The following is a 27169-nucleotide window of genomic DNA, read 5'->3' as shown; positions in this document are numbered from 1 at the left end:
GTTAAACATAATTTCTAAGTTGAATAGGAATGGAGTTAAATAAGTAGGCTTGTGTTGAAAGAGAAAAACGAACATCATTAATGCTATGGAGAGCGACAAGGATGTGTGATATCACATGTGAACAACTTCCCTTGATGGACTATAAAATGCCCCCAAAATGTCTAGTTTTGTTCCCATGATTTCCTTAGAAATTGCAAATGTGAGGATTTCCATAGCATAAGTTATGTTTATTGGCCTGATTTTTCAATCCTTTTCATCTCAAAAGCTCCCAAAGAATTTGGTTCTTCCTTCTATTCTGAGAGAGTAAGCAGGGATACCCTCAACAACTCACTTAGTGCAGGTCCTTGGGTCTGTCACAGCACAACAACTACATGTCGATCCTCAGGAAAAACTATTTTGTTTAGAAGTCCCTTGGTACAAGCTGTATTTAATGTGTGCTAATGAAGTAAAGGTTTTGCAATTCATTTTTGAATTGGGCTGAAGAAGTTGATAAATAATTGTCAACCCTTTCTATTTTATTTTATTGATGTTTTGGCCATGCCCACTTTTTAACATGGGACGTTTGGAATGAAATTATTGCCAATGCAAATGAATGGATATCTGGGCATGCAATTAAGGCATAGGTCAAGGTAATAATCTGATGGATGTTATAATGGCATCTTGAGGAATTGTACTGTGACGTTATAAAATCACACCAACCTTCAGTAATATTTCTGTCCAGGGCCAATTTAACATTGTCCCCTGTTGTATTACCATCATAATTACCATTGTTTGACAAGCATATTTATTTTACAGTCATTTTGTATCTGATTATAAACTGTGAAAATATGTATTTTGTAAAATGCTAATTTAGATGGAAAATTGGTGCATTTTTATAATGTGTTTGTTGTATTCAAGCTAATGTGATGCCAATATTTAATTGAATAAATGTACTGTGCACCTTGAAGTTTGTAACAAGTTTTTATATTATTTCAAATAAGTTTAACCCTATCTAGGCCGGGGGGGGGGCCTCGAAGGCTCCCACCCCTCAACGAATCACACAATATATTCACCGCGCGAATTTTTTTGACTGCGCCGTTCGCTGACTTTTTACTTTCAAGTCTTGCGCAACTTTTGAGACCAATACCCGAGTACGTGGTTCCACAGCAAGTGCATGTCAGACCGAAAATTGCTCAAAAACATGACTTTGTGTACAAAAATTTATAAATGTATGATTACTTTTTGCTGGTCTGAATGTATTTATTTGATGCTTTTTATGATCACAGAAGTGTCCCCAACCCCCGGCCATATGAACTTCCAAAATACCCCAGCCTAGATAAGGTTAAGCTATCATATAAAGTTAACAAAAATGATCCACAAATAAACATTGTGATTCATGAATTTATTAGTATATGAAGCAAACAGAATTTAAATTACACGTGAAATGTTAAAGAATTCCGGTCAGATAGAAGCAAATAATAATGCTTTGTAATAATTCCCCACCTAGTGTTATCATATAAGGCAAACAGAATTGAAATTGTGGACGGATGCTATAAGCTCATCTTCGGGGTGAATGAGCAGCTGATTTCCAAGTTTTACTTGTACATGGTATATGACATCACAAAATGTTATATATTCTATATTTTTTCCCACTAATTAGACATGATTTTTCTGAAAAATTGCCAAGGGTTAGCAATTCTTGCTTAGTAAAGAAAATGAATTATCTAGGCAAGTCTGTATGCATGAAAGTTCTTTAAATCCAAGAACAAAGAAAATCAGTATTATGATTTTAGTAGGGAGAATGATATGATTTTATTAAACCGAACTTATTGTCAAGGTGATCTACCCCCATCGCTGTCTTCACTCGAGCAAGCTGTGCTGGTGAAGAAACATGGAGTTCTATTTGTTACCAGGTTTCTTTGTCAAGAACTTTGCATTTCATCATCTTGCTCTGTACTCTCATCCATTCCTTCCTCTTCGTCTAAATCTCCTGCTTCATCTTGTCCGTCTGTCTTGTTCCGACGTTGTTTAACCTTTGGCCTCTGGAGAAGATAGATGCAGGCCTTGAGTCCTCCATGGTTTATGAAGTAGACATGTTTCTTGCGCCATATGTGGTGGCACCGCTGCAGGGTCTAATGGGGAAAATAGAATAAAGAGATGAAGTGAGAGATGTACAAAAGAGGAAATTAGTGAGAAATGATTCCATAAAATATTACATCCGACCCCCTATATGTGGGACTTTTTTGCATAGTACGTCAATGTAAATTTTATAAATATATTTTACCAGTAGACAGCGGCTTGTGCAATCACATCACATTCGAGAAATTATAGCTAAATTCTTGAATGATCGGGTAAACTGGACCTAATTTAGGGGGTCCTTTTCTCGAATGTTTAGGTATATGCGATTGTCTGTGACTGACATGATAACCTGATGTGATGGCACAATCCAACGAAAGCTGAGAATTTCTTGTATTGGACGACATGATCACAGATCGGCCCTCACTTTTAACGGGCCAGTAAAATGCACCAGAGATTTTTGAAACCCAATAATTGGACCTGGCCATGGAAGATATTAACTGCAATCATGATGGAGATGTTTCCACAATAATACAATTAAAGGGCCCAACAACTGACAAATCATGGGGAAATTGAATCAATACAAAATTTGCTAAAAGGCCAAAGTTTGGACAGCACACAAATCAAAATTTAGTATCCAAGCATTAACACATACCACAATATGGTATCAAATTCTCTTTCGATGATATAATAATGTGCTCACGACATATATTTTCCTTTAATTGGGATTTGTGAGGTGTCAAGTTAGTGCACTAAGTGTAGTTTTATAATAACTTTTTGATTGAACTGACCTGAACCATACATTTCTTGTCTTGTGTTAAGAGCACAGCACGGCCAGTCCCAGGCCGACAAACTCTGGCCATCTCTTCTAGGCATTTATGATACAGAGACCAGTTATTCCTTCTGCTACCAAGCCTGCAATAATAATAAGGATGAACAAATATTAGTCCCTAATTTACTTGGTGCACTTATCAGGGAGGGGGGTACAAGTATTTAGCAAAATTAACTGTAACATAATTTCATGAGGCAAAATTAGAGTAAAAAATTCAATGGGTGATTTCATGTTTGGTGTTGCGAGCATAAAAAGGCAGGTGAACAAAGCTCCGACACCGATTTGGGTTCAGAAGAATGATATTGATTGCGCATCGTTAGCTCATGGCGTTATGCCTCTGCGCGAGAAATGCATTATTCAAATTATCATTGTACATAGATTAAAGATTACGCATTATTTTTAAAAATATATATAAATGATTTGTAGTCGTCTGTAAAAGCTAATTTTACTGGGATGTTTCATTGTGTTCGCAAGCTTGAAATTGCCAACATCGAACTTGAAATCACGATTTTTCACAATGGGGATGGGGAAATTGCACGTAGATCGTCTGCACCAGCTGGGTTCAGCAGATGACATTCAGCATCAGCCTTCAACAATCCCAACACCAGCCTGATTTCAAGTATGGTGTTCTGGCTGGTATTAGAGCCGGTGTTAACACCAGATTTCTACTGATAAGAGAATTCCCAGAAAAAAATCAAACACTCATCAGTTTACACTGACCCCTTAGATAAGGAAGCTGAAAAGGGAAGCTAGAAAGAGCATTTCAAGGCATAAAACAAAACATATTGACAAATTTTTTCGCATCATATTTCTAATCCCATTTCCTCATTGGCACTTTAAGATAAGGACTGACGCCAACAGTTTGAGGTCATAATTAAATACTATCTGATAACTTCCTCACTTTAGGAACACTAGGGGAATAACCCTATGATGTTTAATGATAGCCAAAATTAACTTAACTTGTTACAATGCCTCTATCATGTGATCACATTGAACACCATGCTCTGACAGGCTTGCCTGTATTACACAATCTAATATTTAAAACTAAGATGAATAATATTTCAAAGAGAGAAAAAAATTGTACTAAAAGTAGGCTTGCTGACCACAAATGACCCTGATATCTTGTATAAGTTAACCGATAACCATTGGTAAAGCTTTATTATCAGTTTTAGACTCCCAAATGACCTCAAATTCATCTATAACCACTACTACATGTAGGGACTTGAATCAATTTTCAACATTATCATAAGAATTCAAAATTTTGGATACCATAAGAGTTCTAATGAAGTGTTACTTGATTAGCCTGTTTCATTATATTTAGGAAATGACATTCCAAAAAACATAACCTTGTTTTTACAGGCAAGACACTCATATCTCATTGAATTTGTAAATGAAACCTTGATTGAAACAAAATGCAAGAACAAATTTAACCTACACTGTATGCACTTTACACTTCAGTTTGATTCAAATCTAATTAGCATAAATTGCTTTTGAGTTGAAAACGCAGCCCACTAGCATACTATCACCTATTTATGCCAGCCGAAAAAACGGGCTGACATAAATAGATAATAAACAAGGCCAGCATAAAGGTTAACTGGGGGTTATGGTATGTTGTAGAGTCTTGTGTTGTGCATGTTTATTGTTATGTTGATGTGCATAGTAACATCATCATGTATCACATGACTAGTCACATGTTCTGTTACATGTGTCTCTCTACACTGGCCTTGCTTGCTCACTGCCTCCAGTCTATGAGCAAGCAAGTCCTTTCTTATATACTCCCAACAAGTGGCAAGGAAACTTTTTGACAGTTGAAGAGGAAACCACCACGTCATGGGTTAGCTTCCAACATCTCATGCATAAACATGATGTGTGACAATAGACTTTTAGTGATATCATCCAATAGGCAGAGGGAAAGTGAAAATCTTTTATCATGCATTCATGGTACAATTATGTAATCAGGAATTCATTGCATCTATTCACAAAAGGTATTCAAACATCAAACCTACAATGGCCTAAAAAAATTGCAAGAAAACCACCTGTTGTTTCTTTGAATGTGAATGCTTTGTATTCTTCCATTCATAAAGGTTCTATCTATTGAAAGTACTCAAAGGAAAATGCAGGATACAGAATAGGTGCATCACCATCAGGGACTTATCTAATAATGGTGGGACACTAAACCTCAATGAATGGGATAATTCAGGACTGTTGCTAGGTTGGACAATGACCTGCATTCTCACATGTCATGCATACCTTTGATACATAAGATGAAAGAATGGTGACCTAGATCTCTCCATCTGGTAACTCTTCTTTCTTCTTCCCCTCTTATAAAAGACATTCATAGATTAGCCATTAACCCCTACCCAAGATAGCTTGAACATTGTTTATTGAAATGTGTATCATCCATACTCAACAGGGATACACTATAGGGCAACAGGAGTGACCCCCCTCTCCCCTCCCATGATTCTTCATGAAATGAAAGGGGAAAAATTTTTATTTCAAAGGAGGGGAAGAAGAAAGAAGAGTACCAGATAGAGAGATCTATGTCATATGCACAGTGGCGGACCGCGACCTGGAGGAGACAATGATTTGAGGGGCACTGTATTGTTTGTGAACAATGCTGTGCCCCTCCAATGCTTTTACCCTTTTTACACAGGCTAAAATTTCCTTAACCCTGTACTATAGGTGGGGCTAAATGGCAATTTAGCCCCACCTATAGTACGGGGTTAAGCTTAGCCCACTTTCTTTTTACACAGCATTTTTGCAAAGTGGGCTATCCCCACCTATAGTACGGGATTATTTGGCCCTGCAAAAAAAGGGTTATCCCAGCAATTGCGGTGCTAAGAGCAATAGTACGGGGTTAAGATCGCATGTGTAAAACGAAAGTGGGCTAAGCTTAACCCCGTACAATAGGTGGGGCTAAATGGCAATTTGGCCCACCTATAGTACGGGGTTAAGGAAATTGTAGCGTGTGTAAAAAGTGTACGAGTGAAGTACTTGTACTACGAATGTTCGACATAAACCACTAGTCCGGGGTTAGCGAGTTTCGTGTGTGAAAAGCAAGCATTCGTTATCCGGGGTTAGCAATAACAATTTGGCATGTGTGAAAAAGAAAAAAAATAGTACGGGGTTAAGGATAGTACGGGGTTAAGAAAATCCTGTGTAAAAAGGGCATTTGTCTCCTCTGGGTCACAGTCCGCCACTGCATACGCATGTAACTCTATTACCCATTCAATTGTAAAAATAATCGTCAACTCGTCCACTGACTCTAATTTAATTGACCTTTTGCCCTTGATCATGTGACCTGCAACTCATCATGCCAAATAATAATAGTCAGTTCTTGTATAGCGCATAATACATTATGAATACATCTCTATGCGCTGCCAAAGGACTTGGATATTATATGATTAGTAATACTTGATTACCCGTACAGTTATGATGACATTTGACAAAAACCTTGGTTAAGATTTCAATGTTGATGACACCTTAACCATCACCTAAGTTCACGTTTCATGATTGGATAGTGTTCTCAAACAGTAGTGGACCGTGACCCGAAGGAGACAAATGATTGGAGGGTCACTGTATTCTTTGTGAACAATGCTGTGCCCCTCCAATGCTTTGTTTCCTCCGGGTCACGTTCCGCCACTGTTTGAGAACAATCATAGAAGTTGGGTTTCCTTTTTTATTGATACACCCCCTATATACATATAATGCTGCACTCCACCCAGGTGAGGTGAATGGGTACCCAGAAGGATTTATTCCTTGACACTTAAGTGTCGATATGGCGGTTTAGCTACAGCCGGGGTAATAATGTGATACCAAGTATCAAAGCGCAGTTGATTATATGCATATAGTAATTGCATTATGTAAATAGATATATCATTATATATTTAACCTAAACTTACCTTTTTCCAAACGGCTGTCGGCATCAATAGAAATGAGGAATAAAAAAAAGAGACTTATTAGATATGTTCATGATGATAAAACTCATTAAAACAAGTGTGATGATATAAAAAGAATATATTGAAAATGTGTGTATACATGTATGGTCCATGTACTGTGATATACATGTAAACAATCTTACAATTGATCTGTGTAAGAACAAAATCTTCCTATCAATCTTCATGACTCAATGGACTGTCCCACCAGAACATTTTAGCCAGTGTATCTTAGGGTTAATATGACAAGCCATTTTACCTGGATTCTTGAAATCATAAAACGGCTTGCCACACAGACATCGACATGCACTGGCTAAAATGTCCAGGTATAACAGCCCCTTTACATCAATCCTAAGATTAAGATTGTATCTCTTCGCATTGCAGGGCAATGATAATATCAGAAAAAAATTAGTCCATAATATACTGATACTCCTTTTCTAAGAGGAAATATTAATAGCCCGTTTCATTAAAAGTAAAACAAAAGTTGTTAGGTACTGAAATGACATCAATGATGTCATTGATTCCAGCATTTTTTATTGATAACAAACTTAATAAAACAACGTAATTGATTTTCAAATCTATGGATAAACTGCTTCAACAAGGAAGTATTGACGGTCCTAAATCTACACTTGGCATTACATAAAATTGAGCTCAGAACACTCAACAGAGGAAAACTGATGGAAGTATTGTAAATTTTAAATATTTAACTAGCATTTAAACAGCCCTAGACACCGTTCTTACTATGTTCCTAAAACTAGTTTACTGGAATCTAGTTTAGTGGAAACTAGTTTAACGCGTAGTGAGAACGGTCGAACCGGTCTTGGAAGCAATCTTCCAAACCAGTTCAGAAAACCTCCTCACAATGTAGTTTTCAAGATCGCTTTGCCTCGTTAAACTGGTTTTAGCGTGAGGACAGGAATTGATTTTCGCACATTTTGAGCACGCTACTCCACACGACAGGTGTTGAATGCCTATGCTACGAATTTCGCGTGAAAAGCGTCACCCTGCTGAGAGCAACAAGATCGCTTTACGTGAAGTGATTTTGAAAACCACTTTCGTGTGATCAAGTTGGAACGCTAGCAAAGCGATCTTCCAAACTGGTTTCCTGAATTGGTTTCGAGAAAACTCGTTTTTGAAAGCGTAAAGATAACGGCCTCCTAGTTGTTGTAACGATCTTAAATGAGTTCAAAGAGAATGCAATAAATTGACCACCAAAGTGTTTGCATGTATAAATAAAAAAATATGAGCTATTAATAGCTCAGGAAGAAAATGCGTAATTGCTGAGAAACAAGCAAAATAAGCACGGAATTCCATCAATGTCGGGTATTTTTCGAAGCAATATTAATACACTGTCCCACATATGCTTTTCCATGTTAGTGATCATCAGAATTATCGGTTTCATTTCATTTACAAAGATAAGTTTAAACTATTGAACCAGATCTAGATGTATAAATATTATTTTGACAATTAACCTTGATTTAAAAGATTTTCTTGTGAAATAATTGTTTGCTGCAAATACTGTCTTTTACCTCTAAACTACAATCCAAGACTGATCCTGACTTACTAATACAAAGGATCATTAAAATCAGGAAATCAAATACACTCTATAAACCACTACTTGAACTATTACAAGCAATAATAATAATCAGCTTCTAACCATGGATGCCTCTGCCTGAATAAACAAAACTCAAACCGCAACGCCCACACAAAAACAAAACCCGACAGAAGGGTGAGATGGGGAAATAGAAATAAATATTGAACCTGACATTATCTGCATTTCCTCTCATGCATGTATTGATATTTGTGAATGAATGACATTATTGCTGTCAACAGGAAAAAGGACTTGATGTAATCGATGCAGTTCGTTCCAACTCTGCAGGGGGTCATGATGGTATTTTGGGGTCAACCAGAGGTCGTTCAGCAAAGTCATGCTGATTTCAAGGGTGTATGTACAACACACTCAGGCTGTGTTTATGCTTCCACTTTTCAGGCCAGAATCAGCGTTTCCAAACGTGATTAGTCCAAAACATGGTTGCGTCCATGCTTACTTTCATTTAAACGCTGTTTCAAAACGCCGATCGTAAACTAACAAAAAAGGTGCGTTTGTAAACGTCGTTTAACCAGAATCAGGCTTTCTGGGGAAGTATAAACAGAACCATGATCGTAAACATGTTTAAATGACGTCATGTGGTACATGCTTCCGGTGAGATGAAAATCCGTGGGCATCCATTCGTATTTCTCCATGTTATCTCCATATAATAACAACAATCAGAAAAAAACTTTCGAAAAAAGGCACGCCCAATTTGACCTCGCTTTATGATGCGAAGCCAGCTGGAGACCATGATTTGCTCTGAAAAGTTAAGCATAAACAGCACTCCCAGAACCACATTTACGATCGGCATTTTGAATCGACGTTTGAAATCGCTGATTCTGTCCTCGCTATGGAAGCATAAACACACCCTCAGGCCCACATTGGGTTTGATTCAAACCCTGGTATGAAGTCGTGGTTTAACCATGGAGAGCCAGTTGGGGCACAAATTCCTTACAGTACACATCCAATTTATCAACTCATACAGTTAGTTGCGCTCACAAGTTAGTAAACCCCACCAAAAAATGTGCTCTTTCATGCAAAGAGTTGAATGTAGACAACAACACTACCATGTTTGGCAAGCCTAGAGAAACAAACTTTATTGCATGTAATATTCTATCCCGGGGGGGGGGGGGGGCCACTTCCATTCACGAGTGGATACCATGCGCGACCATGGGGTCTCGAAAAGCACCCTAAACACGTAATTTCCATATTCTGAAAATGCACCTCTTAACAAGTATTGGCGTGTGAAACCCTACCCTTAACAAGTATTGGAAACAAAACGATACTCTTGGCAAATATTCCCTGAAATGAACCCCTAAACAAGTACAGGAATGTTTTATTGTTACGGGTCCTTCGGTCGTCGGCTTTACCTTATTTGGTTTAGTACGACCATAGGGTCATCTTCTACACCTCGCGCAAATCAAACTCTAAACACAGTGTTGGGACAAAAAGGACATCCTTTATAAAACATTTTAATTTTGGTTTATCATCCCCGCAAATTCGACCCTAAACACGTAATTTTCCCAGCGAAATAGATACCCTTTTTTCATTATATTTGCGTTTTTGACACCCTTATCACGTTACGTACGTAACGTGCCCTATCATGAAAAGGACATCCTTTTTACGTGTTTTTTGGGTCGCGCATGGTATCCACTCGTCAATGTAAGTGGCCCCCTGGGATTCTATCACCTGACTTCACAATTAAATACCTAAAACATGGCAGAACTTGGACACTTCAAATATATTCATTTTCTGGCAGGGTTCAATAACTTTTGAGCACCACTGTATAACACCCAAATTGTTCATAGTTGTCTGGGAATGATAACTGAAGTATTTTTCCTCATAAAGGCAAAAGGAAACAAAATAGTAAATATAAGAAATATACAATATAAAGAGAACTTCTTAATTTTTGGCTCCCCAAAGGTTTAGCACAAAGTTAGACTGTGGTCTATAAAGTTAAACCTGACTTCAGAATACGGCCTTAGGCTCCAGAGCATTCAATGACAAAAATATATATTAGCCAACCAAAATCATTGTTGCATCTACACTGTTCAAAATTCTCATCAGTATATCCAATCAGGTTGGTGTGAAAAATATGCAATTAATGAAAACTCTTTGAAAAGGCCCCATGTCTCACTTAAATATAATATAAAAGATTAAGGAAGTAGATTTCTAAACCTGCAAGTACATGTATAGCCTACACAAAACGCAAGTTGATTTAATCGAAGAGAAACAAATTAGACAAAAATATCTGAGCATTGAAAATTTCATCAAAATCTGATGCAAAATAAGAAAGTTATAGAAAATTTAAAGTCAACAGTTCTATTCATTTTTGGGCGGTATGCAAATGAACAAGCCAGAAATGTCACAAACTGTCTCCCATCCTTTATTTTACATGAACCCAGATTACCAGTATTACATGTAAAATATTTTGAATTTTCATAGATTTGATGATAAAGAGGGTCTTCCAAAATATCACAATCAATAATAATGATCCATGAAGAATTGGTAGAGGAAAAAATGGAATTGTTCATTTCAATGAATTTCAGTGTTCTGCTTGTTTGATTTCAATCTGCTTATTTAAATCAACTTCATGTTGGGGTAGGCTTGAACTTGAAGAGGATAAAGGATACCACTTTAACCATACTGGATGCATTCTCAATTTTTAAAAAAGGCAAACATAATGCATATCCAAATTTCAAAATCTCCCTATTTGAGGAAATGTTGTGAACTCACCAAATCTGTGACAAAAACATCTACTGAGGCAGATTTTAGAGGTAGATTGGTTACATCCCACTGTAGAACATCGTTGTCAATATCAGGTCTGTTAGAGCAACAAAGATTATCACCATTATCCTCACCATGTTCATCATCATCAAAATCATCAACATCATCATCACCATAAAGCATAAAACAATCATTATCATCATCCTCACCCTCATTATCATCATCATCACCATTATCATCATCATCACCATCATCATCATCATCATCACCATTATCATCATCATCATCAACTTCATCATCACCATCTTCATCACCATCATCATCACCATCATTATCATCATCATCATCATTATCATCATCACCATCATCATCATCACCATCATCATCACCATCATCACCATCATCATCATCACCATCATAATCATCATCACCATCATCAACATCACCGTCATCATCATTATCATCATCTTCATCATCATCCTCACCATCTTCATCATCACCATCTTCATCATCACCATCATCATCACCATCAAACAAAAGGCAAAGAAAAAAAGCAATTGCTGCTTTTTATGCTTTCGGCCCAATGTCGTCATCATCACCCCCTTTCATTGATGGTCAACGTATTTACCGGACAAACTCACCTTTCTATACGAACACTTCTCCTTCTTTCAGATAGTGAATCTAAGTTAGCTTTTGTTCTTTCTACTGCCACATCATTCATATCTCCAGCAACGACGTGGCAAGATTTCCAATCTAGCAAACCCTGTTACACAAATAGAAAATGAAAGTTATAAATTTTACAGTAACCCTTCAATATGAAAAAGACAAATATCCTCAATGTAATCATTGGGCTGGGCTAGGTAACACAAATATTAGCGATCAGTCGCTAAATGGACTGACCAATCAAGATCAATATTAAACGCGCATCTAGTTCAAAGCACTGACCAGGAACCAATCAGAAGTGTTCTTTCATACTTGCTATTCATCGCTAAGCTTTGTGTTACGGGACCGAGGAGAGCATTTCTTGAAACACAAAGTCAATCACTTTTACTGACTTGTCATTTATAAGCGACAACAAATCATTGGCTCAATGAAAATTGTTTAGTGAGAAGCACTAACAAGATCCTTCATGACACACTCCATTGTTTTTCATAAGAATTACTATATACCTCACTAAGATTCTATCACTGATTGTTCAAACAAATCTACATCATGTGACATGCTACAGTCCCGTCTGTCATTTTCTCTGGGTTTTGACTTGCTATCAATTTCTTTTATCATTCATGTGGTAGGACAGGTGAACCCTTGAGGGTAGGGCCACAACGAGAAGCTGTTACTACGAGCAGCTGCCTGCTGCTAGGTCAGGTCCATGCCGTCCCGTGGAGGTTGACCAGCAGCAGTGCTTAAGAGATCTCGTGAATCAACATAACCCTATCTAGGCCGGGGTATTTTGGGAGTTCCTATGGCGGGGGGGGGCCTCCCAGGCCCCCCCTAATATCTCGGCCGTCGACCGCGTGATCGCGCCGAAAATTGGCACACGGGTTGCCTGGGACATAATCTACAAGATTGTATAGTAATTTATTTCATCATGCGAATCGCTATTAAGTGATTGTGCTAATTTATGCGTAATTAGTATGCAAAATCATACTTTTTCCTCAAACTCCCTAAATAAAGCTCCAAATGTACTAATTTTTGGTATAGAAACTCTTTGTGGTGTCCTAAGCAAGAGTACATGAAAAAAATTGTGATATCAAATCATTTTCTTATGTATTATATTGTTTTTTGCAATTTCTTATGTATTTCCTTGTTTTTTTTACCTTTTGTTTTTCATTGTTTTTCATTGTTTTTTCAATGAAATTTGTTGGGACTCTTCTGTGATCATAAAAAGCATAAAATGAATACATTTAGACTAGCAAAACTAAAAATAATCATACATTTATGAAATTTGGTTGAAAACACAATTTGCATTGACTTTGTACACGAAATCACGTTTTTGAGCAATTTTGGGTCTGACATGCACTTACATAATGTTGCGTAATTTCGGAACCACATACCCGGGTGACGCAAAATTGGTCTCAAAAGTTGCGCAAGACTTGAAAGTAAAAACTCAGTGAGCGGCGCGGTCAAAAAATATTGCACGATTCGTTGAGAGGGGCCTCCGAGGCCCCCCCCCCCCCCGCCTAGATAGGGTTAAGATAAGTTTCACTAATGGTCCTAACTAAAGTATTATACACCAATAGCCTTTGAGTTTAGCAGGCATGAGACAGAGAAATTTGAAAAAAAGAGGAACTGCATGGCCCTCCTGGGGGAGGGTGTGGGAGGGGGGTTCCCCCTTCCCACGTTGGGAAAATTTTGGAATTTAAGGTATGCAAAACCCCATTTCGATGCATTCTACAATCAAATTTTACTGTTTTGAAGAGGTTATTTTGTAGATAAATATAGTCACCGTAGCTGACTTTGCAAGCTCAACTTCATGGTCCAACCACTGCCATTTGAACTTGTTGGAGACATCCTTGTCAATATCACTAACACGAGGGTCATTCTTCTCAACAGTCTTCATTTTGTAGTTGAAGAAATTACACCACACACCCTACAAATTCTTGTAAAATCCACGATAATCCAACTCGAAAACGCTGTACGTCCGTATCACTTGCATTCAATGTAAACAAATGTATACACACGTGCATGCAGAAAGCTGCCAGCTGCATAACCCAGGGAGCTTTTAATTCATTTTTAAAATTAATATTGAATATAAAATCCCTCATTGAATATTCGATGCATTGCCTGCTGACATTAGAAAACTCGCAAGAAAATTTAATGCATTTCACAAATTCACGTCACGCCAGCACAGTCAATCACACCATGGAGCTAACCTCTATGATCACACCATCGTAGCACACATGCAGTTCACCCAACAGAGTCACAAGCACACATTATAAGATGGCTAAATAATTTGCAGCTTGCTGATTGGTCAAAGCGTACCACGTGATCATTCGCGAAAAGTGTCTATCCCTGCACGCCCGTGCAAATTTCGCGCACCCAAATTGTCTAACCCACGGTAAGTGCAATTTCAAAATTTTTGATATATGATTTAGATCTTTTTCATTATTTCTTTCTCATATAAGGTGCTTAAAATTGCGATCGAAATTACTTAGCCATCTTATAAAAGGAATAACGCATTTTACCCGTCGTTTTTCAGCGATATGCAGTGCACTCGAGGTTTCTTCTTCGCATGCACACTCCACACTCGCCTCCGGCTCGTGTGGAGTGCGCATGCTCAGAAGAAACCTCTCGTGCACTGCATATTCGCTAAACAACTCCGCGGAATGCGTTATTCCTATAATCACCGTAACACACATCTAAGTACAGGCGCTATCACCAAAAAACCACGCTGGAATACATATGTCATTAGAATTGATTTATCTGCGCCATATTTCCAAAGCACGCCACGGATTAGTTCAGATTCAGTAAGCGGGGTCCCCGAAAATGCACTACAAATGAAGAAATCCGTGATCTTATCGGAGTTTGCAAACTTTATTTCCTCGCTAATTCATGATGGTATCTTCAAAATTCCAATAAAAAACCAAATCAGATTTTTTTCTTTCTTGCAATTACGGCGATATCGGACTTTGCAATTGTTTTTGAAGTTGCGAGAGAGATCCCAGAGTAATCTTGTGAATTTTTTTTTCGCTATTCAGCAGCCATAAAAATAGTTAATATCAAAAAAATTGATGCTGCAATCAAAAAGGGAAGAGGACGCGGACGAGAAACAACACAATTTTTTTTTTTTTTTTTTAGAATTTCAAAATCCGCGGAAATCCGCCGAGAAATCTCATGCCTGGTTTAGATAGATCTTTGTGATTGTCAATGAGGCATGTAAAAATATTTGGACTACTCTGTATTCAGATGATGGTGGAAATCATCACTCCCTCAGTGCTTTTCAAAAAAGCCCTTCTATCACTCCTCGGTATGAAAAGGAACGGTATGAAAAGCACCTCAGGAATGATAATTTACACAGTCATCCTCAGGAGCAGCATATACCTTACATCCGCATTATAAGGTGGTTCTCCATGCAAGCCGAATTTTCTAAATCTCAAATTCTAGCCTATCGGCATTCCAAAATATCAATCCTGAGATTCCAGAAACCTTTTTTAATCTAAAATTCTCTGTCAGCCCAAGCAAAGAGTATATGCAATGGTCTGAATAATTTATATGAAGTCAAATCCCGAGTGTGTCTTAAAGTTGGAATTTGCGGGAAATTAATAAAAATCGTGAAGAGACTGTAATAGGATTGTACCGTTAATTTTTTTATGAAAATAAATAACTGGTTATCTTTGTTACAAATGATCTAAAGATTATTCGACTTGAAATACACCCCTTTCATGAATTTGTAGATGCAGATTTAATGCTGATTATTTCTATTCATGAAAAGTTGCATACCAGAATAATACAGATAATTGGAGTGCATGCTGTTATTAGAACGACTTTGATCCGTACTCAATCTCATACATGAAATCATAAATTGGATTCTAAAATAATATGGACTATTCCTGATTTCATGAGTGCAATTTTTATTGCTAGGTTTGTACTTGTTCCTGTTTAACCCTAAAAAGACTGGGGGAGGGGGTTGATTAAGCCCCCCCCTCAACATTTTTCACGATATTTCCGCCGCAAACTTTTGAGACCATGATTGTGACCCCCCCAAAAAAATTACGCAATATTTCGTACGTGCATGCAGACCCAAAATTACTCAAAAACATGAATTTGTGTACAAATCCAATGCAAATAGTGTTTTTAGCAAAAAATTCATAAAAGTATCATTTTTCCTTTTACTGCTTAAAATCAATTAATTTGATCTTTTCTTATGGTCAAAATAAAGTAACCAACCATTTCCTTTAAAAAAACAATAAAAAACAAAAGGTCGAAAAACAAAGAAATACATAAGAAATTTAGAAAACAATAGAATACATAAGAAAATAATTGTGATGTTGAAATTTTTTAAAATAAATTTGATCAGATGCCTATCTAGAGTGTGTGAAACAAAAATTACCATTTCAGGGGCATTATCTTATTAATTAGAGCAAACCTATGAATTTACACATAAATTAGCATAATTAATGAGACATGAGATTTTTTGCAGAATTTTAGTTATAGTTTGGTAGATAATGCCATGGGTAACGCATGTGCCAATTTTCGTCGCGATCGGCAGCCGAGATCATATCAGCCCCCCCCCCCCCCCCCGTCTTCTTAGGCGTCAAAATAGCCCAGTCTATTTAGGGTTAAGGGTGAATTCACGATAGAGGTAATAGTTTGCTGGATCACATAACAGTGGGACAAAATAAAAATGATTGCTGATAAAGATAGTCCAATTACATCATGTAGGGTAGTATAAAAAGACATGAAATATTATTACTCATACCATACATCTGAGCTCTTCATTACTGCCAAAGTTTTGACAAGACGTGTAGGTCCGAGTCAAAGAGAGGTCTAAGGTCAAGCTTTTACCTTTAAATGCCTCCATCCAAGGTATTAATTCAAGCCTGTACATGTAGAATGGAGTCAAACTGCCAATGAATCTCAAACGGCATGGATACAACCCAAGGGATGTGACCTTGTAATTAAGTCACTATGATACAGCTCAGAGCTCCAAACATAAACAAGACACAAGATTACCCTGTAACAAAGGGTAAAATATTCCAGGATTTTGCTCAAGATGTCTGATATAGAGTTTACTATAAAAATATATTGACTGGATCTACTTTCAGGGAACAAGAGAAAATGTTGCCCTTAAAAGGACCATAATTGTCCCTGTCAAAAGACACAGGGACAATTTGATTCTCTTGTGGGCAATATAATCAATATTCCCCTCAAGACCAGTCAATATTAGTTAGATATTTACCTCAAGCGGGATACCACCTACACCACACATAGGATCAATGATAACTTCTCCTGGTTGAGGTTGAGCCATTCTGAAGGGAGAAGAAATCAGGGAGGGAGGGGAGAAAAAGAAAGAAAGAATTTAAAACTTTATCAAAGCTCTTATCTCAATCAAAAAGACAAACAAATAATCTGGTTGTGAGATAAAGTATAGAAGAAACTATTTCAAAGGGAAAATACTGATTATAAAGCACTGCATATGAGAAGTCAGGGAAAATCTAAGAACAATGAAGAATTTAAACTTCTGATAATGTCCTTACTCACAGGCATGTGCCAAAAAGGCCCAAAATTGTCATCATGATAGTAAGAAAACGAGTTGTGCAATAACCATTATATATATTATAACACCTGGAAAGAAAAGAATGTGGTCCCTCTCTTTCCTCATTCACCATCATGTCGCCTCTCAGCCATGATAATGTTTATCACATTCTATCCTAAGATGACGTTGACCAATCCCTTCAAATGTACACTGAAAAATTTTTACAATTTGGCAGATACTTCGGGTTCTCGTACAAGAAAAGAAATACTTCACTAACCGAAGCATGCAGTATGCGATAGTCGACTTGAGAGTCGTTATACCAAAGTGAGTAATGTTCCTTCTGTGCATGGATTCCTTGGTCAAGCTTATGGACACCATGGTCGAGTCCTCCACGATATTGACCACCACCTCAATGTCATAGTCCTTCATCTTGACGGGCCATCCAAAGGTCTCATTGATCAAACTACCCACCGCTGGGGCAACGTCCCGAGAGTTGAATTTGTGTTTCTCTCCTGTTCGTGTGCAAGTCACTCGGAATGTTGGACGGTTTACAGTGGTTGTCGATTCTCCTTGAGGAACTTCTTCTGATGCTATTGCTTCAGATGGAGTATCAGCAAGAGGCACTTCCCTCAAAGATGATTCCTTAGGAGGCACTTCTCCAGGACTGTCATCATTCTTGTCCTTGATGCCAACCTCTGGTGTTGTCTTGGCATCTACGTATTTGGAGGATGCAGAGGGTAGTTTTCCAGGAAGAGGGTCCAGACAGAGTTCAGACTTTGTGAAATTTCTCCAGGTGTCCAAGGCTAACTTCCAATTGCTTTCAATGATTTTCTTACATAGGTCATCAATAACTTGTTCCTTGAAGAAAAAAACAATCAAATTTTTATGTGAATATTGGTTAATCTTTCTTGACTTTGTATTATCATTATGATGAGGCCAAATGATAAAGCATCTATCTATTATTTTCCTCAATTCAACTCAAATTGAATTCCTTTCTATTTGGGTGTCCTACTAACCTAGCTTTTGCTTTTATGACATCCTAATCACTGAAACTACCTAAAAATATTATTGTTCTCCATGTATGATCTGTATGTGTATTCATTGATTTGATTGAATAAAACAGATTGAAATTAATTTGCTTTAATTGGATTTAAGAAATTTACATTTTTTAATTTTTACACATTCTCACTAGATTTCCCACAACAATATAACCTTGATAAGAGAATGATTTATGAGAAAGCAGAAAAAATAAGAAACTGAAAATACACCAGCCTAAAATTTATTTGTAATTGTCATTTAGAAGAAAAAATATTTTTATTTCAGAAATTACAACGAGACTCAAAATTGGTGGTTTGACAGGTTAAGATAAAAATTTTTGCTTTTTCTGCAAAATCTTTGATAAGTGATTTTCCATTATTTTCCACACAAAATTGACAAGTTATCTGTCTTGCTTTTCCAAAAATAATCTGTATAATTTCCAGGCTTCATAAACCCACGACCTGAATGAACCCGACAAAGGTAAACAATGTCTAATAGTATAAACATACAACATCCTACCTAGACAACAGCTGCCTGAATTGAACAAGGTCATGACCCATACAGATAAAATGATGAATATGTAGACAATGTTTACATCAAACGAATGACAAGGATACACTGATTGTAAGCTGAATGTAGAATTTAGATTGAAGACCTTGACTGGACTGTGACATTTATACAAAATTTCAACTTGTTGAGTATCATCTATATGCAGCGTTTTAGCCATACATTTAAAAAACATATTTTGGTCTGCATCAATTGCCTGTGCAGTATCAGAGCATATCCTTAAAATGACCGAAATCTGACGAATATCCCATAGGCTCCTGTACAAAATTTACCGTTTTGAGTACGAGACCATATTTTACAGTCTAGTGCACATGCGCGAATGCGTGAAATACACAACGCGTACAACAATGAAAGCAATGCGCACACATCATAACTCACAAGTACGCTCAATAACGTCATAATGAATTACATGTAAGTCACATGTCAATGACCAAAATTGATCCTAAAGTATGATGCCATAATGTGATAGGTAATTGACTTGTTAATCAAATTTCTCCCTTTTGGGGGAAAGAGGGTTGTATAGATGATAATAATTATATTGGATGGCTTTATTTCATGAAATACCGAAAATATTCCACTCGTTAGGGCCAATATTCCATTCATCTGCGATTCATGGAATATTTTCCCAAACTCTTGGAATATTTCTGGTTATCCATTCTGAGCCATCTAATAAAATATAATTACTTGAAAATCTTATATTCCTTTTTATTTTAATAAAATGATTGACAATATGGATTGTCAAACAAAAAAGTTGAATTTACAGTCATTTTTGTACCTTACATGTAGGAGATATTTCAATTCGTATGAAGATACCAAATTTAGATCAAATTTTCTGGATTTTATTTTGAAACATCTGGATATACATGTGTTATGCTAAAATTCATTCTGAATTTAATTTTGAGTCAATTGCCATTTGAAAATGTAACTTGCATAACACAAGTGTGATTCGTGTGAAAATTGTCATTTTGGACTAAAAGTTGAACCAATTATCATGATTTTATTTTTATACAGTAAATTTGGCAAAATTTTATCCAAACAGAACATTCATGGTCAGTTACATCCCATATCTTAAAAACAAAGCCCTGAGTTTTAAAAGTCAAGTTATGATTTAAGGTAATATTGGAATAATCGATACAATACAAAACAATAATGTTTCCCATTGACTTGTGTATTATTTCAACACAATGTACAAACGGTGATGAATGCAAAACAAAACAATCTGACAAAAATACAATTTTTTCACCTTTCCAAATTATGGAGCATTCAACTTAAATATAATTGGTGGTTAAGGCATGGACGTTCATATAATTATTTGACAAATGTACAGAGATGCCAAGTTCAAAGACCAGCTATGCGTGAGTTTTTCTGTGAATCTGAGTGAGATCATAGACATTGTGTACAATGTATATGGGGACAGGCTGTGATAGTTGCGTGAGACAGAGATTTGAGGGGATGAACAAGAGTCAAAAATGCGTGAGTCTCACGCATAATGCGTGAGACTTGGTAGCTCTGAATGTAAGCAGCTGTTGGCTTTGCAAACCGTAGTCCATACACCAATAGAGTACTGAAGTGTGACATCACAATAATATAATAATAATAATATATACTGATTTATATAGCACAGAAACTAAGTGCATATATTCTACTGCGCTGCAATTTAGAGCCGGTGAAATGCTTGAATACAAAATTAGAAAAGGGGGTAAAGAATGTATGGGAATTATTTGAACAGATAGGTTTTTAAGTTTGAACGTTTCTACTGATGGACAGGATCTCACTACATACGGCAAACCATTCCATAACTTTGGGGCTGCACAGGCAAAAGCACCATCTCCCAAAGTTATCTTTGTATTACGAGTAGGGATATGAAGAAGCAAATTATCATGTGAACTACGCAGGTTGTGAGTGTCTGAACTTTTCTTTGTAAAAGCTCAGAAATACAAATGGAGGCTTGGCCACATAGTGCCTTGTGTACAATCAACAAAAATAACGATGCCATGACAACGAACAGGCTGGTTCTAAACAGAGTCGCAGCTGACAATCATCTGTACACAGTTGTGATGTGTTTTGTCCCTGGTTGTTGCCATCATTTTGAGAGTCATAACAGGGCGCTGTTTCATAAAGCTGTTTGTAGATTAAGAACGACTTCAAGAATGAAATCCTTTCTTGTGGTAAATGGTATAATGAATTGGCGATAGTTTAGCGCAAAAGAAAGGGTCATCAGTCGTTCTTAAAGTCGCTCCTAACTTACGAACAGCTTTATGAAATGGCCCCCGGGTTCATTTGTTTATCAGTAACCCAATAAATTGATTAATCAATTAGTTAATTAACTAAAAAATTTCTATTACCTTCTCTTGGTGTAAATCTACATCACTAATATTGTTGAGAACAACCGACAAGTTATCCACTGACCTCAGTTGAGTAGCCTGCATGAAAACAAAAAAAAAAGATTACCAGAACATTAAAATAATAATTTCAATATCTATTGAAACCTGCAAACAGTTGATAAACATGACTTGTCCTTTTTCAGAAAGGTTAATTAAAAGTATAAACTCGCTCTCACATGAATTATTATATGCATATTATTCATGCAAAAAGTGCTTACAATGTCCACTTTCCTGGTCGGATATTGAAGTTTCAGGCAGCTCGATCTTCGCGCTCGCATCAATTGTTTGGTTGATACATCCACCCTCTTCATGGTTACAATTGAGTTTTCAGGTTGAAATATAGAATTATTATAGAGAAATGTACTCTTAAATGGATCACTGCTAACAGGTCTTTTTGCTGGCCAGTATATTAAAATTTTCAGCTCACACTTTGCGCTCACATGGATCGTTAAGTTAGATATGGCGTAATACCCCCATGATGATTACAAAAGCTGCCTACAATGTTCAATTTTCAGGGCTAAATGGGTAAGCTTACCCACATATCAGGTCGGGGTTGGAAAACGTTTCGTGACATATGGGTAAGACTTCTTTTTACGTTACCTGACGAATGGGCAAGCTTACCAATATGTCAGGTCGGGGTTGGAAACGTTTCCCGACATATGGGTAAGACTTCTTTTTACATTACCTGACGAAAGGGTAAGCTTACCTTTGTATCAGGCCGGTGTTGGAAACACAATACCTGACAAAATAGGTAAGATTCACGACCATTTACAACATACATGTATACTATGGACAAGCACACCTGCAATTATAGGCAAGGCTTCACGTCGATTTACCTTACCTTACAAGGTAAGCTAACCTATATGTCATGTCGGGGCTGGAAATACCCGACAAATGGGTAAGGCTTCGATTTACGTTACCTGACAAATGGGTAAGCTTACCTATATGTCAGGTCAGGGTTAGAAACGTTACCTGACAAATAGGTAAGGCTACAATTTACGTTACCTGACAAATACAAGCTTACCAATATGTCAGGTCAGGGGTGGAAACATTACCTGACAAATGGGTAAGGCTTCAATTTACGTTACCTGACAAATGGGTAAGCTTATCTATATGTCCGGTCGGGGTTGAAAACGTTACCTGACAAACAAGTAAGCTTACCAATATGTCAGGTCGGGGTTGGAAACATTACCTGACAAATGGGTAAGGCTTCGATTTACGTTACCTGACAAATACGAGCTTACCAATATGTCAGGTCAGGGGTGGAAACATTACCTGACAAATGGGTAAGGCTTCAATTTACGTTACCTGACAAATGGGTAAGCTTACCTATATGTCAGGTCGGGGTTGGAAACATTGCCTGACAAATGGGTAAGCTTATCTATATGTCCGGTCGGGGTTGAAAACGTTACCTGACAAATACAAGCTTACCAATATGTCAGGTCAGGGGTGGAAACATTACCTGACAAATGGGTAAGGCTTCGATTTACGTTACCTGACAAATACGAGCTTACCAATATGTCAGGTCAGGGGTGGAAACATTACCTGACAAATGGGTAAGGCTTCAATTTACGTTACCTGACAAATGGGTAAGCTTACCTATATGTCAGGTCGGGGTTGGAAACATTGCCTGACAAATGGGTAAGCTTATCTATATGTCCGGTCGGGGTTGAAAACGTTACCTGACAAACAAGCAAGCTTACCAATATGTCAGGTCGGGGTTGGAAACATTACCTGACAAATGGGTAAGGCTTCGATTTACGTTACCTGACAAATACGAGCTTACCAATATGTCAGGTCAGGGGTGGAAACATTACCTGACAAATGGGTAAGGCTTCGATTTACGTTACCTGACAAATACAAGCTTACCAATATGTCAGGTCAGGGGTGGAAACATTACCTGACAAATGGGTAAGGCTTCAATTTACATTACAAAAACAAATGGGTAAGATTACCTATATGTCAGCTCGGGGATGGAAACATTACCTGACAAATGGGTAAGGCTTCATTTTACGTTACCTGATAAATACAAGCTTACCAATATGTCAGGTCAGGGGTGGAAACATTACCTGACAAATGGGTAAGGCTTCAATTTACATTACAAAAACAAATGGGTAAGATTACCTATATGTCAGCTCGGGGTTGGAAACATTGCCTGACAAATGGGTAATGCTTCGATTTACGTTACCTGACAAATACAAGCTTACCAATATGTCAGGTCAGGGGTGGAAACATTACCTGACAAATGGGTAAGGCTTCAATTTACGTTACCTGACAAATGGGTAAGCTTACCTATATGTCAGGTCGGGGTTGGAAACATTGCCTGACAAATGGGTAAGCTTATCTATATGTCCGGTCGGGGTTGAAAACGTTACCTGACAAATACAAGCTTACCAATATGTCAGGTCAGGGGTGGAAACATTACCTGACAAATGGGTAAGGCTTTGATTTACGTTACCTGACAAATACGAGCTTACCAATATGTCAGGTCAGGGGTGGAAACATTACCTGACAAATGGGTAAGGCTTCAATTTACGTTACCTGACAAATGGGTAAGCTTACCTATATGTCAGGTCGGGGTTGGAAACATTGCCTGACAAATGGGTAAGCTTATCTATATGTCCGGTCGGGTTGAAAACGTTACCTGACAAATACAAGCTTACCAATATGTCAGGTCAGGGGTGGAAACATTACCTGACAAATGGGTAAGGCTTCGATTTACGTTACCTGACAAATACAAGCTTACCAATATGTCAGGTCGGGGTTGGAAACATTACCTGACAAATGGGTAAGGCTTTGATTTACGTTACCTGACAAATACGAGCTTACCAATATGTCAGGTCAGGGGTGGAAACATTACCTGACAAATGGGTAAGGCTTCGATTTACGTTACCTGACAAATACAAGCTTACCAATATGTCAGGTCAGGGGTGGAAACATTACCTGACAAATGGGTAAGGCTTCAATTTACATTACAAAACAAATGGGTAAGATTACCTATATGTCAGCTCGGGGATGGAAACATTGCCTGACAAATGGGTAAGGCTTCATTTTACGTTACCTGATAAATACAAGCTTACCAATATGTCAGGTCAGGGGTGGAAACATTACCTGACAAATGGGTAAGGCTTCAATTTACATTACAAAAACAAATGGGTAAGATTACCTTTATGTCAGCTCGGGGTTGGAAACATTGCCTGACAAATGGGTAATGCTTCGATTTACGTTACCTGACAAATACAAGCTTACCAATATGTCAGGTCGGTGTTGGAAACATTACCTGAAAAATGGGTAAAGCTTCAATTTACGTTACTTGACAAATGGTAAGCTTACCTTTGTATCAGGCCGGTGTTGGAAACACATTACCTGACAAAATAGGTAAGAATCACGTCCATTTATGACATATATCATGGACAGGCTCACCTGCAATACTAGGCAAGCTACCTAGATAACAGACCAAGGTCCTGTATGAGTATAGGCTTAGCGTCAATTTATGGTGATAGGGGGGCATTTTAAGTTCTGGGGGTTTTGGGGAGAGGGGGGGGGGGAATATAATGAAGATATACTGTATTTTGCTAATGTAACTTTTGATATCCAGTGCCTAAATTTTTGCAATAATGAGAAGCTTACATACATGCAGTTCTTAAAAATCCCAAACAAAATCCCAATCTAAAAAAATATGAAATTTCAGTAACAAATTCCAAACGTTTTGCAGAGTTGTAGAGGAAGGTATACCTAAAAGAGGCAAGCATAAAAAAATAGGAGTTCATGTGTTTGTTTTTGAACTATCAGCATTTTTATTAGAGCAAATGTGATTTTTAAAACACTAATAATGCACCGAATGCTTTGTATCTATGTGAAGAAAAAATCAAAACCACTCTACCATTTATTCAAACTCAGGGTAATAGTCATGATTTTTGGCAACACTGCAGAGTAAAGTATTTTGAAATTGTAGAGATTTTTTCTTAATAGTCTATGGAATAATTCCATTTTTATTTTTATGAAATAACGCATCGGATCTGCAGTTGAAGTGCAGAAGATGAGAAAAATCAGCTCATAAATCACCTGTTCATCCGTTGTGACGTCAGCGCGTCAGCGCGCGAAGTGTAAACTTTGCACAGATCATAATGCGCACAAACATAACTGAGGAGATCATTTGGGTGTGGAAACGACCCACAATGAATAACAACAACAACATAACTGTGGAACGTCCTTAAATTCATTTTTCCGTTTTGGTGCATTTCAGACCAAAACAGAATAATAATCTTTATTTTGGTACAGCTCTTTTCATATGAAATAAAAAAAAAAAAAATTGATGAGCCCCATCGGGGGGATTTTACATTGTTAACCCCTAATGTTAATGGTGGCTGCAAGATAGCGAGCTGGCTGTATACAAGGAGAAATTTAGAAAAAATAAAAATGTTCAAAAACTCATGGAAAAAGACGGCTGCCAGCTGTATGTAAATGTTAATAAAATTTGACAAACAGTAACAACATGACTAGACCAAAAGCTTCGGTCTCTGTTTTGTTGGTTGTTCAGCTGAACTTCGTTGGCTTCACTCCCCAAATACAGAGACCGAAGTTCTAGTGCGATCTGTACAGGGGACTCAATGGCCATATGTTTATGTACCGTACTTAAGATCGGATAAAACGGGGAAGTGAATTTGCGCGACAGCCGAGGTAAGTCACTGTTTTTGTTCCTTTTAACTTCATTTTTTGTCCGTTTTTTGGCAATTAATGCCAAGAGGGAATATAAATTTGCACTCTGGTCACTATAATTTTCGAAATTTTTATTCATTAAAGACAAAAATTGAAAAGCCCCGACGGGGGGATTTTGCATTGCAAGTCCCCTAATGGTGGCTGCACGATAGCGAGCCGTCTGTGTACGAGGAGAAATAAAAAAAAATGTTTAAAAACTCCTCGAAACAGACGGCCATGACGGCTGCCAGCTGTCTACAACCAGTAGAGGCGCACGGCCAATATTGGAGACTGTCTCCAATGTGGGAGATTATCTCCAATATCAGAGACTTTTGTGAAGAATTTGGGTATCCAATTTCAGAGACAGTCTCCAGTTTTGGAGACCAATTTCCTTTGTTTACATTTGCGGCAAAAGGATTACCTTGGCGGCAAATAAAAATGTGATAAGCAGATTCCTCATGAAAAATTACCCCTTTTCACCGTCTACTTTAAAAATTCACCGTCTACTTTTGTTTTGATAAGGATTTTTGTTGTCAATCACACACAAAACAAATGGGCTTCTGACCTCAGTGAGACAAAATTTTGGGTGGAAAAAATCATGCTTTTGTTGGTGTTGTTTCTTTTGTCCTTTTGCAAAGCAAGTCTCCAATGTGGGAGATTGTCTCCCCTATTGGAGTCTCCCATATTGGCCGTGCGCCTCTACTGTATGTAAATGTTAATAAAATTTGACAAACAGTAACAACATGACTAACTTGCACAAGTTGTTCAATTTTAAGGTGACTGAACATGAATACATGATGTAACGTTACGCGTAAAGCAGAATGTAAACAATTATATTTATATATTATAAATTTTATTCCCAATACTATTACCATACCCGATACCTTTTTAATGTCCTGTGCAGGAAGCTCAAATATGATTCGTCCTCTGAATTTCTTGACGGTTCTTGAAAGGGAGCTGGAACCCAATTTCTCAACACATTCTTGGTTGCCTAAATGTTCTAGACCTGTATTTATCGTTGCACATACTGTAGCAATGTTCAAATCTTCTGATTTTTCCCCCATCTTTATTAGTATCAGGTGAGACCTGTCCAGAATTTTAACTGCGCTGTGCTGACGTGCCGTGCATGCATGCATGTGTGTAAAA

The 27169-nt window shown here is 37.5% G+C and overlaps 1 protein-coding gene across 2 annotated transcripts; it reads right to left on the bottom strand.

The window, feature by feature from the left end:
• Nucleotides 1-1366: 1366 nt before the first annotated feature.
• LOC121411796 (THUMP domain-containing protein 3-like) lies at nt 1367-27169 on the bottom strand. Of its 2 annotated transcripts, XM_041604653.1 has the most exons (10): nt 26908-27169; nt 21287-21364; nt 17614-18194; nt 17040-17109; nt 11782-11903; nt 11150-11237; nt 6790-6803; nt 2847-2970; nt 1947-2111; nt 1367-1916 (listed from the first exon to the last, which is right to left on the bottom strand). In XM_041604653.1, the coding sequence occupies exons 1-10, from the start codon at nt 27157-27159 to the stop codon at nt 1902-1904; spliced, it is 1509 nt and encodes a 502-aa protein (XP_041460587.1). In that variant the 5' UTR covers nt 27160-27169; the 3' UTR covers nt 1367-1901. The 2 variants fall into 2 exon arrangements, with proteins under 2 accessions (XP_041460587.1, XP_041460586.1); XM_041604652.1 differs by having other exon boundaries at nt 1367-2111.

The sequence above is a fragment of the Lytechinus variegatus genome, chromosome 3 (genome assembly GCF_018143015.1).
Source record: "Lytechinus variegatus isolate NC3 chromosome 3, Lvar_3.0, whole genome shotgun sequence".
In the NCBI taxonomy this organism is placed as follows: domain Eukaryota; kingdom Metazoa; phylum Echinodermata; class Echinoidea; order Temnopleuroida; family Toxopneustidae; genus Lytechinus; species Lytechinus variegatus.
Note: the sequence above shows the minus strand (reverse complement) of the source record. Positions and strands in the feature narration are given on the sequence as shown.

Coding starts and splice junctions, on each gene's coding strand:
- LOC121411796 (XM_041604652.1), bottom strand. CDS start 27,159: ATGCATGCATGCACGGCACGTCAGCACAGCGCAGTTAAAATTCTGGAC. Junction 11,238..11,781: donor AGAAGTGTTCGTATAGAAAG/GTGAGTTTGTCC, acceptor TTGCTCTAACAG/ACCTGATATTGACAACGATG. Junction 2,112..2,846: donor ACAAGAAATGTATGGTTCAG/GTCAGTTCAATC, acceptor TTTCCCCATTAG/ACCCTGCAGCGGTGCCACCA.